We start from the raw sequence: 20,270 nt of genomic DNA, 5'->3' as shown, positions 1-20,270 counted from the left end.
TTATACCAATTATACAATTTTAATAATAATAACCCCGAAAATATTAAATAAATAATTAAAAATTATTTCAATTATTTTTTTCATTCTTGATACATTAAATACATAGCTTTCTTATTATTAAATAAATGAATTTCCTTATATATCAAGTATGGAATTGTTATGTGTACAGTAAATTCTCCCTAATTGATGCTCAGCCTTAGAAACAAAAATGGACAATTTGGGAAGAGGAGATACAATTATTCGAGCTTTGCGGTTCGTTTTTATAGTTAACGATTGCCACCAACTATAAAAACGAGCCGCGAGGCAACGAAAGCATTCTTTTTGAAAGAAAATTGCTGCTATATTTTTAGACATAATCATTTCAAATTTATATTTATTTATATGTAAAATAAAATTTGTATTCTAAAGATTTCTATGGAATTTCCAATGAAATAATCATCAATTATTAATTAATTGATAATGAAACAAAAATTGAGACAATCTTCAACGAAAAATTTTAATTCTGACCAACGATGCCCTAAAATATTGGTAGCGAAATATATTTCTTGAAATGAGGGACTCGACGAAAACTCGCCTGCGACTCGACTTTTGGTGAACAGATGCGGACGATATATAATACTGTAAAATACTAAAATGTATAAGGGAGAGTAACGTTTTCACGAAAATACTGCTTCGCACGGATAGATCGATATTGTCTACAATTCATCATCGGGAGGACAAGCGCAATACAAATTGAATCATTCGGAAATCTTAATCGTTTCTCATTGGTTTATTTTGAAAATGGTGTTTTTTTTATTTTAAAAAATTTAATTTATTATTTGTATAATATTAATAATTATAATTATACATTTATTATTTAGATAACGATAAGTTATGTACATTCTAAAAATTTCACTGAAATAGGTTGACCTTCGTACGAGCTGTAAATAATTAATGATCGCAAAAATCGCACTTTTTATCAAGAAGTGTGAGAAATTTGCAATTTTTACAATCTTTTAACGTTTGTAACTTACCATTGCGTTAAACGATTTCAATGAAATTTTCAGCATGCGTATAACTTACCGAGATCAACAAGACGCATTTTTTACATTTTCGTTAGATTTCATAATATAAACATCCTTTTTTATTTTTAAATAATTAACCTTCATATTTCAAAAGAAGTATTCGAAATTTATAGATTTTATCATTATTAATAAATATAATTAACTAATGATATATATTGAAATTATTTATAAATATTTTATTAAACATTCATTAGTTAAATATCTCGAAGTTCGAAAAATCGGCAAAATCGGCAAAATTAGCCTAAAAGTGATCAAAAATAGCTTCCTCAGATAAGAAAGTTAAACAACGAGAGACTTTTACTTTGTTTTGTCATTCCAAGCATGTAATAGCAAAATTGTAACATTGTCTATTATACAGGTCCCTCTATGATCTAAAAAAAAATTCAAATCGTCTACTCTAATTTTAAAAAAGTTAAAATTGCGCCTTGAGAAGTGTTCGAATGTCAGTGGGACTCACTGTATACATATAGCTGATGGCCGGTCTCGGCGACCAAGGGTTGTATTCGCGAGGCATTTTCACGCCCGGCATCTTTTTCGCCGGCATTGTTCGTCCTTGACGAATACGAGTTCTCTGTTCTTCAGCAAGGGCGAAATAAAGAGCCCTCCCAAGCATTGGCGGATTAATGCGTACTGGTGCCCGAGGCGCGATACAAAATTGAAATCCCTAATACGCTATGACACGCTATGACAAATAGAGCGATTATTAAAAAAAGTTTTATTTGAAAATAAAAACTTTATTTATGGCATTGAGAAATTAATTTCAATAACAGCTTTTCTGGACTTTTGCTAGTGCACAGTCGAATGCATGTGTAGATTTCAGCTAGCGACTTGCGTTCATTTGTCGCATATGCATTGCATTTATATCATTTTACTACATGAAATAATATCACGTTGTTCGTTTCAACAGACAGCTGTTATATTATGTATAAAAAAATAAAATACTACTAATTTATCAATATGTAATTTAACCAAAGTAATACATGTTTGCTGGCTTTAAATGGACTTACATCATTTTCATAATTAGTCAATTGTAATAATCATTTAATTTCAATTATGAAATTTTAAATATCATTCGAAATATATTTTCTATTAATCCATATAATTTTGTTTATTAATAATTACAATAAATAAAATAGGAGTCTCGTTTCTTATTTTGAACGTTAAATATATTTATATATTGTTAAACTTAAAATAAGATATTGTTATTATTTATTTACTCTCTTTATGTGGCGGTGTTTTGAAATAGTCATGATGCACAGGCGTTACATAATGTAATAACTGTTTCATATCCTTATATTTTTCGTATGTAACAGATCTCTCGGCATCGCTATACAAAGATGACATTTGAAAACATTAATTCCACTTGGATATCTCCCGCATCACTATACCTGCAGGAAAATTCTTCATACCATCGAATGCCCCCTTTCATGCTAAACAACTTTTGTAGGAACATGTTTTCGATAACTTCACCCTGTAAATATATCCAATAACAAAGGTACTGTAAATAACCAGGCCCTAATTAGTCCCCGTAGGTTCTGCTTTCCCTTGCAAATCATAATTTTCATCAAGGCTCGGTGCGAGCCTGTTTACGATGGTTCCTTCAATTGACTCATTTCCACTAGCTCGGCCTAATCCGCCGCTGTTCTTTTTCTTTTAATTTAACCGAACGAACCGATCCTTGTAAAATCCGTATGACACGACCGGTCATCGCAGGTACACGTGCTTACCTGATAGCCGGCCGCGGTGGCTAATGATTTTCCACGGGAGACGTTTTCATACCTGGCGCATTTTTTTTCGGGTAGTATCCTTTTGTCATTGTTCGTCTTTGCTGATTAGGACGTTCTGTCCTTTAGCAAGGACAGTATAAATACCCTGCCGATGTCAACGGAAACACTCATTCTGTGATCAGTGCAGCAGTGATCAGTGCGAAGACCTCGGCGAATTTTCTCAGTTAATTTTCCCAGTGAAGTATAGTGAGAATTTCTTAGTGAACTAAAATGGAATGGTACGTACATTTTTGCTATATTCTTCCGCGAACATTCTTCAGTCACTTGTTTTGACTAATGTTTTCCGTGTGTCGGGTATAAGAAAGACAATTTATTTTTACGAATTTAAATATTTATAAATAAAATATATTTTTCATCGAGATATGAGTCAACCTCTATTTTGGCCGGATACGGAGAATTCTCCCTAATTGACGCTCGGATAGTGCACGAAGATGGACTAGTTGGGAAGAGGAGATACGATTATTCAAATTTGTAAATTGAAATCTTGAAAATTAGAAAATTTAAATACTAGATAATTTAAAAAATGTACATTTATATATATAGAAATCGGAGAACTTAAAAATCGTGAATTTGTAAATCAAAGAATTTAGAAATTAAAATGATAAGATTTAGAAAATTTGGGAAGCAGATGATTTAAAAATTTGTAAATTTAAGAGTCGGAAATCTTAAAAAGCGTAAATGCAGAAATCAAACAATTCAGAAATTGAAACGGTAAGAACTAGAACATTTAGAAACCAGTTGATAACAATTAAAATTTCAGAAAACTGAAAAATCGTGAATTTATAAATCAAAGAATTTAGAAATTGAAATCTTAAAAATTTGATCATATAGAAATCAGCTGACTTCGAAATTGTAAATTTATAAATCAGAGAATTTAAAAACCGTCAATTTGATTTGAATTGGAATTGGAATCTTAAAAATCAGAAACTACAGAAACCAGATAATTTCGAAATTATGAATTTAGAAGTATGCGCATTGAAACATCGTACCATTCGAAACGGATGGATCGAGAAATTGCAAGTTTTTCGGAACGGAAAAATGTGTTTAATCCTGGCGTATAGATATTTCCAATCTATTCGCTTATAAAAACGAGTCGTCTACAAAGTTGTCGATTCACCGATAACTATAAAAACGAGCCGCGAGGCTCGAGTAATCGTGTCTCCTCTTCCCAGATTGTCCATTTCTGTGCGTAATCCGAGCTTCAGTTAGGAAGACATTACTGTATCACCAAACGTTTCTGGAAACTTGATTCGATTAAAGCTTCCGTCGTTTAATATACCGTTTAATATTACGTGCATACTAATTAATTGTTTCTTTTCGTTCAGTTCCAGAACTAATACTGAATCCTGCATTGAGTGGGGCTCCATAGAAGGTGGAGAAATCGAGTTCGAGTCTCTGACGGAGGATACTTTGGAGGGAGCATTACAAGTAATAAGGAAAAGCTTTTTCCCCAACGAGAGCATCTGCAAAGCCGTAAATCTGATATCGGCGCCTTGTAGCGTCAGAGCGCTCGAGGAGCTCTGTGTGGAAATTGCTAAAGACGGTGTCAGCATTGTTGCAGTCGACGTCAAGACTGGGGAAGTTGTTGGTGTTGTTCTCAATAAAATTAAGATATTGAGAGATCATCCGATGCCGAGAGATCCTGTAACTAACCCGCGACGTCCGTGTGGGCGCCCACCGTTTCGTCGACATCGCCCGGTCCTCTGGCGACCTTGCCAAAAGAGTTGGCTTGAAAGATTCAAGGATAATTGCGTACATCACCGGGCCAGGGGCTACGTAGATTTTCTGATTGCTATACACAGCAAGATAAATTTATTCAAATATTATAATATTGATTGTATTATGGAGTTGATGTTCCTGGCTACGCTGCCGGAGATGCAGCAGCGAAAAATTGGCGAGGGCTTAGTGTCCGTGTCCGTGGAGGTTGCCAATGCGCTGAATAATGGACAGCAAGTGAAAGTACCGATATCTGACACTGGAATTAATAGCGTGATCCATAATTTTCTGAGCATACCGAAGTTAGTGACTGCAATCATGACTTCCAATTACGCGCAGATCATCGCGAGGAGGTGCCGCTTAAAGGTCTTGGAAAGGATTAATTACAGGGGCTTTCGTTATAGTGACGTATCGTTCCGCAAGAGAATAGGGAAGGAGCATCGTGACTTCACTGTTGTAGCCAAGAAAATAAAGAACTAATCGACGGTTCAGAAGATATCGCAATGTCAAGAAAATTATATTTTATTTAGTATTTGCTTGTATTTAACAGGATTTCTATAATTTCGACCGAAATTGTCAATTATTATCTTCGAAATTATCATCTTTGAAATTATTAATTCTGAAATTATCATTTTCGAAATTGTTATCTTCAAAATTGTTATCTTCGACATTGATATCTTCGAAATCATTATCTTCGAAATTACTATCTTCGAAATTATTACCTTCGAAATTATCCCAGAAATTATTCTTTTTTTTTTTTTTTTTTTTTTAACGTGGGGGAAATCTGCAGGTCAGACACCCCCGCTCCGCCCGAAGGGCGGAGGGGGGGTAGTGCGGGGTTCGACCCGCTAAAACCCCCACGGCGGCCTAGGGCGCTGGCGATTAACGGGGGAGCCACGGGAACTCTTCATGAACACGACCGCAGCTCCCCCTCGCCTGGCCGGCCACCAGGATGGAGCGGTGGCCGGCCGCGTCCCGGGGGGAGATTAATCCTCCCCCCCATGAATCATCTTGATTCGGCGGTGCGGGGGACCGCACCCCACACCGCCTCTTCACGACGGCCGCACCAGCGGCCGTCGGGGGCGACGGTTTTGTCGCCCCCACTTTAAAATAGGGCATCCTCGGTTGGCGGGCGGCGGGCAATTAAACCGGCATGGTCCGGTACACCCGCCGCCCGCCTAGTATCAGCTACTCGGGGGGGGGCTCTAGGCGTGGGCGCACACGCCGCACCCCCCGCTCACGGCGACCCCGCTCGGCAGCCACCTTCTGCAACATTACCTGTTCGCAGAAGGCTATGGCTGCCGCCCATTTTGTCGGGCTCTCCAGCATGGCCCCAACTAAGCTGGAGAGAGCGAGGTCGCCACCAACTTCCCTAGTTAGGACTCGGCGCAGCACTGAAAAGGCGGGGCACACCTCCAGTGTATGCTGCGCCGAGTCCTCCTCCGCGCCACAGTGGTGGCACACCGTCGTCGCTTCCCGACCGATGCGACACAGGTAGACACCGAAGCAGCCATGCCCGGTGAATACCTGCGTCGCACGGTAGGAGAGCCTGCCAAACCGCCTCTCCCGCCACGTGGTGAAGTGCGGCAGGAGAGCCCCGGGGACGCGCTCGGCGGCATGGGAACAAAGCTCCGCATGCCACCTGGCGAGCGCTAGTCCCCGGGCCTGGAGCTCGAAGCCCTCGACCGCCTCTTGCTCCGGCGGGTCCCCCCGAGCCCGGCCAGCGATGCATATGCGCCTATAGACATAGGCGCGCATCGCCGCCTGCAGCTCGAAGGGAATTTCTCCCGCCAGAGCAAGCGCCGCCACGGTAGACGTGGTGCGGTACCCCCGTATGAGGCGAAGGGCCCAGAAATTATTCTAGAAATTATTATTTTTGAAATTGTTATCCTAGAAATTACTATCTTTGTAATTGTTATTCTAGAAAGTGTTGTCTCCGAAATTGTTGTCTTTGGAAATATAATTCTCGAAATTATTATCTTTGAAATTATTATCCTTGAAATTATTGTCATTAAAATTATCATCGAAATGATTGAAATAACACCAATTGGCTAAAATATATTCGCTATGCAATCTCGTCGATGTAACACTTATCAATGAAAAGTGTAGAAACAAAACAATGAAATTTATACTTTTCTGCCAGGTTTCTCGTCGTTTCAGCCACTTCATGAAGGAACGGAGATCAGGCACTCGCGATCGGGCACTAATACTAAATAATCCAAACGGCGCGAAAGCGAAGATTTCACCCTTTGAAATGTATCTAAGAACACCATTCTACAGTTTTTTTTGTTAACAAAGTTACGGTATTTTGAATTTCAGAATTTCATTCGGAAGAGAATCCAAGGTGCTATACGATGGCAAACAAAAATCATAGATCAATACTTTCGGGCTCATTCGAAAGGGGAGACTTCGTTCGTTAAAATAATTGTGATTGCGTTTGCCAAACAATTTTTTGAACCACTCAGATCTATGCGAATATGAGAAATCGACAGGACGGAACCATTTTTATTTACAGTGCAGGGTATTAACGAAATAAAATTTATAAAACAGGAGAATTAAGATGCTACGAAACTGGGAAATTGGACTTCTAAAATGAGTAGAAAAACAACACCCTACGATATTTTTTAACGAAGTTATGGTATTCTGAATTTCGAAAAATGTTCGCCTAGAATTCCACGACCTCAGAAATCACATTAATCTTGTATACTTTTTTTCAAAACTGCTATAAATTTGCAACAAAGTATCGCAGATCAACGTTCTTGGATTCGTTGGAAAGGGAATACTTCGTTCCACAGAATCACGGTGATTTCATACGCCGGAGAAACGTTTCGAACTTATCAGAAGCACGCGAATTTGAAAAATGACCAACAAAGTTTCATTTTCGCTTATCGCTCGAGTTCCATCGAACCATTTTTCGTTTCGTGCGATTTATGGTATAGTGCCGGCCGTGCGTAGAGCCAAAAATATTCGCGCTGAGTCGGAAATGTGATTATCATGTTCGCGCGACCTTTACGAAGGCGGCTGGCCACCCCCGGCCGCCGAAATTCAATTGGTCCAGCAAGTTTCGGTTGATCCAGCGAATCAGAATTTGGTGAAATATCGTTGGCGCACTTGTAACAATGACACGGAGTCACTACAGCTTCAGATGATCGCGATTAGGGCAAATTTCGCAGGAGTTAAACGATTACGCTGATTCTGGCTCGTGAGCACGCGTCGCGACGGATAATTTACGATTTTTCGATGATTTTTATGTCGAAATTATGAATGTCGGACAATTTTATTTCATAATTTTAATTGCTCCTGAACAAAAAATTTTCATCCCCTTTTTATTTTCTGCACGGTGAAACTGCCCCTTTAACAACGACATCCTGATGTTACCCCTTTTTCTTGTATATTTTGCAAATTTATCAGGTATTAAAATAATGCGTATAATAAAATTTGAACTTTTTATCCCCTTTACCTATTTTCTTTTAGAGCGGAACAGCCCCTTTTTAATTGCGATATGTAGATGTTACCCTATTTTTGTATATGTTATCAAAATTCTCATGACATTAAAAAGCTGTTTATAACATAAATTAAATTTTTCATGCCTTCCTTACTTTCTTCAGGGTGAAACTACCGCCTTAATAACGATGTCTAGATATTACCTATCTCCATGTTTATTTCTAAAATTTTACCGTATATTAATAAAATATTTGCAGTGAAAATTAAATGTTTCATCCCTTTTTATTTTTCGTAGTACGAAACTACCCCCTGAATGAATGTGGTATCTTGTAGATGTTTCCCTCTCTGCATAATTATTTCTACAATTTTATTGGATATTAAGAAATTACTTCCAGCGAAAATTAGATTTTGCACCCCTTTTTATTTTCTTTGAGATAGAACTTCCATATTTTTAAAATTGCACCAGATATTAAAAAAATTTAAGATAAAAATTTAAAGATATTAAAAAATTGAATTTCTTTCCTTCGTTTATATTTTTAAGGGTAAAACTATCCCCTCCTTGCTCGAATGATATATATTCGATATGTACTAAATGTTCAAAAATATGTTACAATAAAAATTGAATATGTTGTCATTTAAAACAATGCAGTCATATAATGTAACAAATATAAATTTTTTGTCTCGTGTAGAATTTATTAACGACAGAGTATGCTAATCAACATGACAATGAAAGAAATCGTATTTCAAGGGGTTAATTACGTCGGAGAATCTGTAAAATTTTTTCTCCGAGGAATTTATAAATAGCCCGAGGCTATACGAATATTAAAAACTTTATAATGAAGGGATCGGAATAGTTGAATTTTGTGGAAGGGTAATTATTCCTCAGACGAAGTTTGGTTGTTGACAGGAACAGCGATTCTTCGAACGAAATTTAAAATAAAAATTGAAATATCATAAGAATTTTATATTGTTCAACATTGTTGATAATCATATTTTATCAATTTATAATGGTAAATAATATAAATTATAACAATAGTAAGTTCTAGCCAGACCACATAGCTTATGTTAATTTTATAGCAATTACAATTTGAACGACACCAGTTAATGTTAGATTAATACGAATTTTAATTTCAGCAATGCTAATGCGAAAATTTACAGCAATTTGAATTTCGATGATATTAAATGATATGTTATTAAGGAATTTCAATAAAAGCAAAATGTCGAAGAATTTTCAGAGTTGTTGTATACTGTTGATAATCAAATTTCATCAATTTATATTGTCAATTGATTGTACAAAAAATTAAAATATACACGCGAATATTTACGCTAATTTCACGCACTATATTCTCGACATATGTAAATAACAATCTCAATCGCCTCTCACTTCTCAATCATCAGCCGATCATTGAATACATTGATTTTCACTTCTCTCGCATCATTCGATTCCGCAGTTATATCAATTATACAATTTTAATAAAAATAATCCCGAAAATATTATATAACTAATTAAAAATTGTTTCAATTATTGTTTTCATTCGTGATACACTAAATACGTAGCTTTCTCGTTATTAAATAAATGAATTTCCTTGTATATCAATTATGGAATTTATATACATCCATATTTCGGTTTCGTGAAATACTAAATAGAATTGATTCTCATATTATACAATAATTGAATTTTCGAACGTGATAATTATGGCATGGAACTCTTCGGAATTATAGCTGTGTTTGATTATTGAAGCACATTAGCGAGCCGAGAGATGACCAAGCAATATTAATTATGATTTCGAAAGTTTTCTTTTCGAAAGAAAATTACTGCTATATTTTTAGACACAATTTTTTTAACTTTATATTTATGTATATATGTACAAGAAAACTTTAATTCTGAAGATTTCTACTTAATTACCAATGAAATAATTATCAATTATGAATGATTTGAAAATTAAATAAACATGGAGACAATCTTTAACAAAAATGTACGTGTACATATCCATTTATTACTAATGATTTTATTCTCCACGATCTTCATGAAACTTCTTTGAAAATAGGTTTTAATAATTATTTCATATAAGTTCGTAACTAAAATAAATATTATAATTAAAATAAATATATTTATTTATGGAAAATGTTTTCTGTTCTTGATTTTCACGTAACTTCAACCAATGTAATATTTAATTATCATTACACATAAATTCAATTTAAATGAATGTTGAAATAATCGTAAGAATAATACGCGGTTGTATTTGTTTATAGAAGGTGATTTTCTCTCGTTAATTTTCATCGAACTGCAGAGGAAATAATAATAATAATAATAATTATTATGAACAAATTTCATTAAAATGGTTCCCAATTATTAAAAGGAGAATACGTTCGATAATGAATTTCTCCTGACGAATTGCACAGAGATTATTACAACAACAAATGTATATTTTATATAGACATGTAAAATCAGTGGCCTAATCGAAGCTTATCAAACATTCACGAAACCAGTACGAAATAATCCTTGCGCTGATAGCTGGCTCATTATCAATCCATCAAATCCATAATCCCCTATGCAACAAATACGACGTGAACTCGAAAGTCGATCATTCTCTTTCTCGTCTATCAATACCGTTGAGAGTTTCGCAAAATTTTCCGCGAAAATCTCGCATCAAACATAATTCCGCTATTCGAGTTTAGTTAAATGTGAATTCGAGCCGAATGATTTCGCACGATCCATCAAATGATAAATGTCGTCGACTGTAGAAATACTATACATTAAAAAATCACAGCAGAAGCTCAATGATTGTAAGAATCGTTGTAATACATGGCAGAATTCCGATACATGCAAAATACAATTAAGAAGAAAATGATAGAAATATTAGAAACTTGACGAAATACAATAATCAAATATAAAGATAGTAAAATGTAGAAACTATATAAATTCAGTAATCAAATGTAGATATATTCAAATATGGATACTATTTATTATATATTACTATATATATTATATTTATTATATTATTATATTATAATATAGATTATTAATATACAACAAATATAAAATTTACTGAATTTTTGAATTCATGTAGCTTCTACATTTTAGTATTTTTATATTTGGCTATATGTATAAACAATATAAATAGAGTATACGTAATAAATAAAGAAATATTAAAAATATAAAAACTGCACGAATGTAATAATCAAATATAGAAATACTAAAGCCATAGAAACCACTAAAATGCAACTGGCGAATATAGAAATACTAAAATATAGAAACTACGTAAATGGAATAGTCAAATACACAAGAACTAAAAATTTAAAAATTATGAAAGATGCAAAATAGGGGAAAACTATAAAAAAGACCGGTGTAAGTTGTGATTACGAAAAATATAGGGTCTACAGAAAATGCAATAGTCAAATATACAAGTACTAGAAATTTAAAAATTGTAAGATATGTAAACTGGGGGAAAACTATAAAAAATACCCGCTGTAAATCGTGGTAGTACTAATATAAATGACAAATAAAATTAATAACTAATTACCAATGATCAAATATAGAAATACCAAAAATTTTAGAAAGTGTAGAAGATATAAAATAGGCGGGGAATATAACAAACAATATTATAAATGATAAAATTATCGTTATCATCATTTTACACTTTTAAACATTACACGAAGCAAAATTGTGTAACTTAACAAAAAAAAAATTATTGTGTGTGTATTATACTATTTTCTATATTTAATATACATATAATTGGGTTGATGGTTTTAATCAATCATCTTCTCCTAATAGCATGTAATTACAGTCGCATTACAATATTCATCATACTCCAATCACAATCACAAATGGCGAGTTCTAATTACATTACAGCCAATATCGTATAATATTATATGTACATAGTCACCTTGTCACCGTCCACTCACCACAAACCACATCCAGTCTCTCACGAAATCAATATTAGCTTATAAGAAATTTATATTTCGACAACAGGAAACAATAATACCTCTCATCATATTAGTTTATGTCAATTTAACAGCAATTTGAATTTTAACGACACTAATTAATGTTAGGATAATATGAATTTTAAGTTCGAGAATATAATATTTTAATATATATAATAACATATATAATAATAATTTAATAATATTTTTTGTACAGAACTTCAACTCTCATGCTATTAAATAATATTTTTTGTTCAGGTATTAAAGCTCCAATAATATTGAACGGAATTATAATAACATCGATACGAATTTTATATTAAATTTATGGGATATATGATGCTCAATGTTATATTTTCATATGATATTGTTTAAAATTGTCTCATATTGTTCTTTTTAACAATGTTTGTTATATGACGTACAATGATTATTTATTGATATCACATTTATGAGGAATTTAGATATCAATAATTACTATCGCATAAATAACGATAACTAGATTGTTGCATCATTAAAATATTTGAATAATACAACGAGGAACTCAAATTTCCATGATTTTAAATAATGTTTAATTTATTAGGAATTCCAGGATCAATAACATTATACACAATGTAATCGTACTAAACCATTCTTATTAGGTTAATGCATAATTTAATACGGTAATAATGTATTAAATGCTGCAGCAATAAAAAAATATAAAAAATGTAAATTTGATAATATTATTAATTATATATATTTTATATATAAATATATATATATATATAATTAATAAAATATTATTAAATTAACATTTTTTATATTTTATAATATATAATTATAATTATGTATATATATATATATATATATATATATATATATATATAATTATACTATATAATATACAATATAATAATTTAGTATAATATACAGTATAATATATATATGGTATATATATATATATATATATATATATATATACATTATACTGTATATTATACTAAATTATTATATCGTGTATTATATAGTATAATTAAATACATTTATACTGTATATCATACTAAAAACTGTACATTATATATAATATAATGTAATACATTAAATACTATTTCTAGTATTTTACATAATTGCCAAAAGCTGAGTAATTAAATTATATTACGTTCGCTATCAGCATAGTTATATTTATTGTATTTATTGCATTAAATACATTGTATCATCTTACGCGACATGATGAAAATGCCGCCAAAGTGAAGGCATCAATTCTCTAAATATCATGCTATGTGCTATAATTTTAAATAATTATATTCAGAACATTAATATGACGTTCTTTATGCTGCGGGCGAACGTGTTAAGCAATGATCCAAACGCCACGGGTTGAAATGACCTCGACGGTCCATAAACCAAAAATAATATTCTTCCTAATTGATCGCATTTTTTAATTCGAATCTTAACCGTTAGAAGCGATACGCAATTTCAATGCGTTCCTTTTAACGCTGCCAAAAACCTGTTCCCAGTCACGTCCCACCAAAATTGATATTCCCCGCCGTCGCCACAAATTTCCAATAAACTCGCCGCACCAACAGCGCCGCCGAAACCGAAGAAGGAAAACTCGATCGACACTCGCGTGTTTCCCGGTAACGAATCGTCGCTTTCGCCACTCCAACCACGAGTGCAAACACTACGTGGCTGCATCACCGACATCTTTAGGTGCTGGATCGGGGTGGGGTGGGGGGTCGTCGTTGGTGTTCGCTAAAGGTTGCCTCTGTGTTGTAAATAAACGGCGCGACCCGATCGTACTGAAGATAGAAGCCAATCATCCAGCAGGATTTCTGGTTTCCTTTAGTTCCGTCCCCCTCCACCGCTTTCTTCCGTACCTTATGGAGCATAGCAGTACTATCCCCCCCCCAAAAAAAAAAATTTGCCGGAAAGCGATATTCGGAGTACGTATAGACTAACGGTCGTAAGACGTTGCCCGCGACCATCGAAACCGTCTTCCGACGGTTAATCCGATACATGGAGTTGCGAAATTTCAGCGACACGGTTGTTTTTATGTTTCTGGTCTCCTGACTTCTGCGAACGGCGGATTACGATCGCCGGATATCCATCTCGGTGGACGTAGAATAAAGCAGACCCGATTTTCTGAAGCTTCGCAGATTATGGTATTCGGAAATAAAAGAATTTCGTAGCTTGCTTTCAAGAGCCTTTTAGAGTGTAACGTACGGAGGATCTTCCCACGAATTTTTTATATTCCCTCCTGAAGGCATACGCCAGGCTGGCGCCAGCCAGCCGGGGATTCATTTGTATATCGCGAGTCGAGTACCTCCGAGAGAGTACGACGACGAACATTTCTGGAGTCGGACCACATAGGATCATCCCCACTACCATTTTTCCACAGAAAAACTGACTATATAAAGGGCCCAAACGCGACCGGGAATTGGGCTAGTTTCGAGTCATTCGTCGACGCGGAAACATTAGTAACATCGAGTTTCAATTCTTCTTCCGCGAAAACTTACTTACAGTTGTAAAACCCAACGCGTAATAATTTAGTTTTTACCAGTTTTCTTTGGTTTCAAGTTTAATCATTTCCACCTCCTGTTTCAAACCAGTAGTTGGTATAACCCACCAAGATATATCTTAACCGCTCGAGGTATATCTTTATTTCTTTTCTAACCCTAATATCAATTTCTCCAAACACCTTATCCTAATTTTAAAGGTAGCTACCCGTGTCGAAATAAACATCGGCTGGTCTACGCACCTCATCCAAAAATTCCAATTACATGCAACCTCCGGCCACCCAAACTGCCTGGCCCTCGGCTCGTAACAAGAGCATGATAAGACGAGTAGTATTGTGGTCATTTAATCCTGAGATAGTAGCGTCTGAAAGCAGAGGAACTTAAATATTTTTGATAAATTATTTTCGTTTAATTTTAAATAGAATCGTACGTGTTTTGATGAAGGGCGAAGAAACGAATCCAACAAGTATAATGATTGAATACTTTCGATTGTTTAACCTCGATATGTTTGCGTTTGAAAGTTGATTACTTAATGTTTCGGACACGATATTGTTACAAGAATTATATCTCTTTTTTAATGTTTATGATAATATTGTTACGGCGACTTGTCCAAATCAAGTGGCTGTAATGTGAAACAGCCCTGTTGTGAACACCTCCTTAAAGAATAATAGAAGAGAGGGGTTGCCACGGAGGTGTGTTATCAACGGACAATCGAAGAGTCGGGATCGGACCGTCGAGCGGTCCAAAGATCTCAAACATAATTGAATTGAGTTGTATTATAGTTTATGTACTTTATTGTAAATAAAATGCCGCGACGCGAAAGAAATGCAGTAATTCGCAACAATATTATTGAATCAATTGTTTTCTCATATAATAAAGCACTCCTTAAAGTAAGTAGAAACATAAATTTTGTTTATTTATTGCACATGTCCTTTTGTATAATAAGCGATAAACAAGATAGTGACGAAATTTAACGTCACAAAAATAATCGGACAGTCCGTAGGTATAGGTGAACTAGTTTTTATCGATGGTATTATGGATAAAATGAAATATTTGGACATTTTTTAAAGAAAATTTAATTACAAGTGTTATAAATATGGGTGTACGTACAGTTTTAAGTTTTATTAGGACAGTGATCCTAAACACAAGGTCAGAATTGTACAGGAATATTTGTTAAACAATTGTCCAAAAGTACTGCATCCTTCTCCTCAATCGCCTGATTTAAATCCAATTAAAAATTTATGGGATCAACTGGACCACAAAATTCGTACAATACTTACAAAGACAACAACAAAGATAAAACAACGTTTGTTAGACGAATGGAAACGAATTTCGTCGGATTATTTAAATAAAGTCATCTGTAACATGCCCAAGCGATTACATGAAGTAATAAAACAAAAGGGTCAACCGACAAAATATTAATATTATGATAACGTGATTAAAAAGATTTTCATTTTATATAAAATTAATGTAATTCATTCACTGTCCGAATATTTTTGTGACGTTAAATTTCCTCACAATCTTGTTCATCGCTTATTATACAAAAGAACATGTGCAATAAATAAACAAAATTTATGTTTCTACTTACTTTGTATGAGAAAACAATTGATTCAATAATACTATCATAAACAATAAAAAGGAGCAATTGTTCTTGTATCAATATCGTGTCCGAATATTAATGCGAGTCACTGTATATATTCATTATACTCGTTGCATTTGTCTTTCGATGCTCTACAAGAATATCGGTAACAATATACAGAGTGTTGTATAAAAGTGTGCTGGAAACAGGAGTAGTCCTCAGGAGTAGTATCTTTTTTTCAGATACAAATATCAAGCGGATTACGAAAAAAAACCGAAAAAATGAACGTCGAATCTGTTGTACATACGAAAACCACACAATGGAGCGATAGAAAAAGACATATCCCTAGTTAACAATACATATGTAACAATAATTTAAACAATATTTATAATTGATTATGTTTTTCTTATTACATTGTCTATAATCATATTGTTCATAACTGATAATATTCTTTATTACTACTTTAGACAATATATTTGTACTACGTGACCTATAATATTATTTAAAAAAAATTGGTTAAGTAAACATTTTTATCACAGTTAAATACAAAAATTACTTAACACGAAGATCGTCGTATGAAATTTTATATTCCAATCATATAATTGTAGTCAAAAATCGTAGGCAAATATTGTAGCTAAAATAGAAAAATATTGACATCCACAAAAAATAAGTACTTGGTCAATGAAAATATATAAAGTAAAATGTACAACTAAAATGTTTAGATTAAATGTTCAAACAAACTGTTCGATAAACATGCTTAAAATAAAATGTTCAACTAAAATGTGTAAAATAAAGTATTCACAACCAATATGTTTAAAATGAAGTGTTCAAAATAAAATGTTCAACTAAAATTAACATCTACGAAAAATAAGTTCGAAACAATGCTTGTGTACGTCGATAGCGTCTGGTGTCGCATTTCGTATCGACAGCGCATTCAAATTCAGGAAACCTCGAAAACATGAAAACACCGATTTTCATAAAAGTCGCACGAAGTTGTGGATTGTGGCCAACTCTTTGAGCGAAAAGTGCGACGTGTGGCGTCGGGTGTCATCTGTCGAAGGAACGTGCAAACGTCGGAATACAAAAATTCTCCCCTCCACACTCTCGCCGATCCCATCGCACACTCTAACCGCCATTTCTGGCGCGGCTCCTATCGGGTCCCTTATTTCGTCGACGAAAAAATGGGGAGGTGGGTGAACTGGAATAATGCAGTCTCAAGCCTCCGCGACCTAACCCAGTGAAATGAATTGGAGGATCGTGCCCCGACCGTGAAAATCGACGCCAGAAAAATATTTTCCTGGCCTTCGTGCTCCGGGCAACGAACGATGCCGATCTTTTGCGTAAGCCGCTTCCAGATATCTCGCAGAGTCGCTGAGATCGCTCGGTCCCCGAAAAATTCCGTTGGAAAAGTCGTTCGCCCATCGATAGCAAAGATTTCTCGCAGACGGAAGTGGTCACGATTTTTTTTCTTGCGGATTTTAGGGTCGAAGGTTTAGGTTAGGTGGACGGGTTTTTATGGAGCTTGGTGGATGGCGTATGAAATGGAGGGTTCGGGGTGTAGTGAAAAAAAAAGATTGCAAATTGAATTGATATTTTATATTGCTAGTAATAATAAAATTTTTTATTTCATTAAAAAATCATTCAAATAATTCGACAAATTATTTATTTATTATTGCAAATGATAAAAAAAATATTTATTATGCAAATAAAATGTTATTTTTCATTTGGGTTTTAGAGAGGGACGAAAAGATTTAGAATACTATTTGCGCTGATATACATATGTATACTTAGTGAATAAATTTAGGATAATGTAAATTAAAGGGTTGGAACTTGAGTTCCAATATATCAATTACTAAAGAATTGAATTTGTATTACAAAGTTTCAATTATTTAAATCTCAAAATTTTAATTTTTTTAATTTTAATTTAAATATTAAGTTACACTTCTGCTTATGTCTACATGCTCCTATGTATTCAATAAATAGATTTTGGCTAGATTTTCTTTCTAATGTAAATTAAGGGTTGTTGACCAAGGTGATAATTACTGAAGGGGTGAATTCGGAGTGCATAGTTAATATTTAAAATAATTTCGAAATATTGATGAGTATTGATTTATTTTTGTCAATAGATTTAAGCTAGAACTCCATTTCCTTATAAATTTAAAGGTCCAGGGTTAATGACTGACGTGTATTAGTTACTGCTGAAGTAAATTTGGGGTGTAAGGTGAGTATTTTAAATTACTGTGAAATATTCACGAATGCTGATTTCAGTCAATAAAGGTCCGGCTTCCCTTTTCGATGTGAATGGAATGGTCGAGGGTTAATGACCGATTGATCGTGGGCAAAGTGAACATTTACAATCATTCCGGAATATTTCTGCATGCCGACGTATTTTTATAAAATCGACTTAGACCAGGTTTGCTAATACATTTCTATTAAATACGTTAAATAAATTTAAGTTAGCTTTCCTTTATTTTCTGAATCAGGGCGCCGAGGCTTGATGATAAAGATATCAACTATTGAAAGGGTGATTTTGAGGTGCAAAATTGACAGTTAAGATTATTCTAAGACACTCCCTGCGCTCTGATAATATTTTCTTGTCTACACGTATTCTGTAAGCAAGGGTTCGAGGTTCCCCTCTTGTACACAAGTTACCCAAAGGGGTGAGTTTGGGGTGCAAAGTTGGCAGTTTGTATTATTTTGGAAAGTTTGTTGATACTAATATTATTTATGTCATGTAAATTTCGGCTGGGTTCTCCTCTTTTTAATGTAAATCAGCTGGTTGCGGGGCGGTGTTGTACATCTAATTTACAGTAGGGACGAATTTTGGGGTGGAAAATTCACATAATTTTCGGAAGCTCGCAGATACTTACATATCTTTATTATGTAAGTTCATGTTGTACTTCCCTTTTAATATAAATCGGGGGATTGAGGGTTGAAGCTTCAAATGTTGATTGCCGAAAGGGTGAATTAGGGGTAGAAAGACATTTCAAACATTTTAGACGAATGATTCATTTCAAACATTTAATTGTAAACATTTTAGTTGTGTGTGTGTGTGTGTGTGTGTGTGTGTGATTATTTTAGATGATCATTTTAGTTAAACATTTTAGTGAAACATTTTATTTGAAACGCTTAAATAGAATGTCCTTTTGAAATTAATTTATAAACGCGTCTGAAAATATTATAGAAATTAAAATTTCAGAAAAATTAGAAGTCAGTGATGTTTTTGATGAAGCCGACTTACAATTAGAGAGTTTAATGATCCCTTCGAATGCCCGAAATATCTCTCTTAAGATGGAATTTTGCGGATCGGCATAATGGCTGATCTAATTTCACCGAATTACTCGCGCGACGGATTCTGGGACGATATGGGATTACCAAATCGCGTAATAACCTAATATTTCACCAGACTTCCCTCAGTCACGATGACAGTTTTCCATTTTCCTGGGCGCTTATGCCGCGAGAAAATACACGGGGTCGACACCAGCGCGAATGTTTAAATAAAAAGCGAGCAACGAACGCTTTCGGACCGCTTGTTGCTGATCGAGTATGTATAATTACCCCGACGTTATTGATACTTTTGGACCACGTTCGTAGTGTGCAATTCATTTTATTATTTACTTTATTAACGTCGATCACAGAAGTTACTAGGTAAACTGAAAAGTCACTAGCGAGGCACGACAAAATTGTCCATCAACTTTTAAAATATTTTGACCAGAAGTTTGCATAAAAATGGTTTAGTGATTATGAATAATATAATTTATATTAAATTTTTTAACGACGACCGCAGAAGTTACTAAATCAACCGAAAAACCACTAGCAAAATGCTGAAAAATTATCACAATCAACTACCAAGAATATTCGATTATTTTGCATAAAAATGGTTTCGAGACAGTGATTAATAATTTCTTAATTTTACTAATGCTGACCACGTAAGTTACTTGTTAGATAAACTAAAAAGTTAATAGCCAATGTTATGTTAAGAAATTAGCATAATATTAAGATGATTTATGGGAAGAGCGAATGTTTCAGAAAGTAAGATTTGCCTTTATACATGTACTCACGACTACTCTCGAAAATAGTCTGAGCACGAAAATGGGCACCGGATACATTACGATGACAGTCAGCTCCATCAACCGTGTTACGGCAGCGAGAGAGAACAGGAATGCGGTTAGAATCAGAAGTATCACCAGCTTCAACAGACCTATGATTGCCTAGAATTATAGTTCTGGTCATTACAACGTCATGAAAATTACTGGCTACCACATAAACG

At 34.2% G+C, this 20,270-nt stretch overlaps 1 protein-coding gene across 1 annotated transcript; it reads left to right on the top strand.

Annotated features, from left to right (window-relative positions):
* The first annotated feature begins 2,973 nt into the window (after positions 1 to 2,973).
* On the top strand, positions 2,974 to 20,215 carry LOC143262076 (uncharacterized). Its single transcript, XM_076528037.1, has 3 exons — positions 2,974 to 3,069; positions 4,177 to 4,869; positions 20,080 to 20,215. The coding sequence occupies exons 1-3, from the start codon at positions 3,062 to 3,064 to the stop codon at positions 20,213 to 20,215; spliced, it is 837 nt and encodes a 278-aa protein (XP_076384152.1). The 5' UTR covers positions 2,974 to 3,061.
* The last annotated feature ends 55 nt before the right edge of the window (positions 20,216 to 20,270 follow it).

The sequence above is a fragment of the Megalopta genalis genome, unplaced genomic scaffold (assembly GCF_051020955.1).
Source record: "Megalopta genalis isolate 19385.01 unplaced genomic scaffold, iyMegGena1_principal scaffold0085, whole genome shotgun sequence".
In the NCBI taxonomy this organism is placed as follows: domain Eukaryota; kingdom Metazoa; phylum Arthropoda; class Insecta; order Hymenoptera; family Halictidae; genus Megalopta; species Megalopta genalis.
This window is presented reverse-complemented; position numbering and strand designations above follow the sequence as displayed.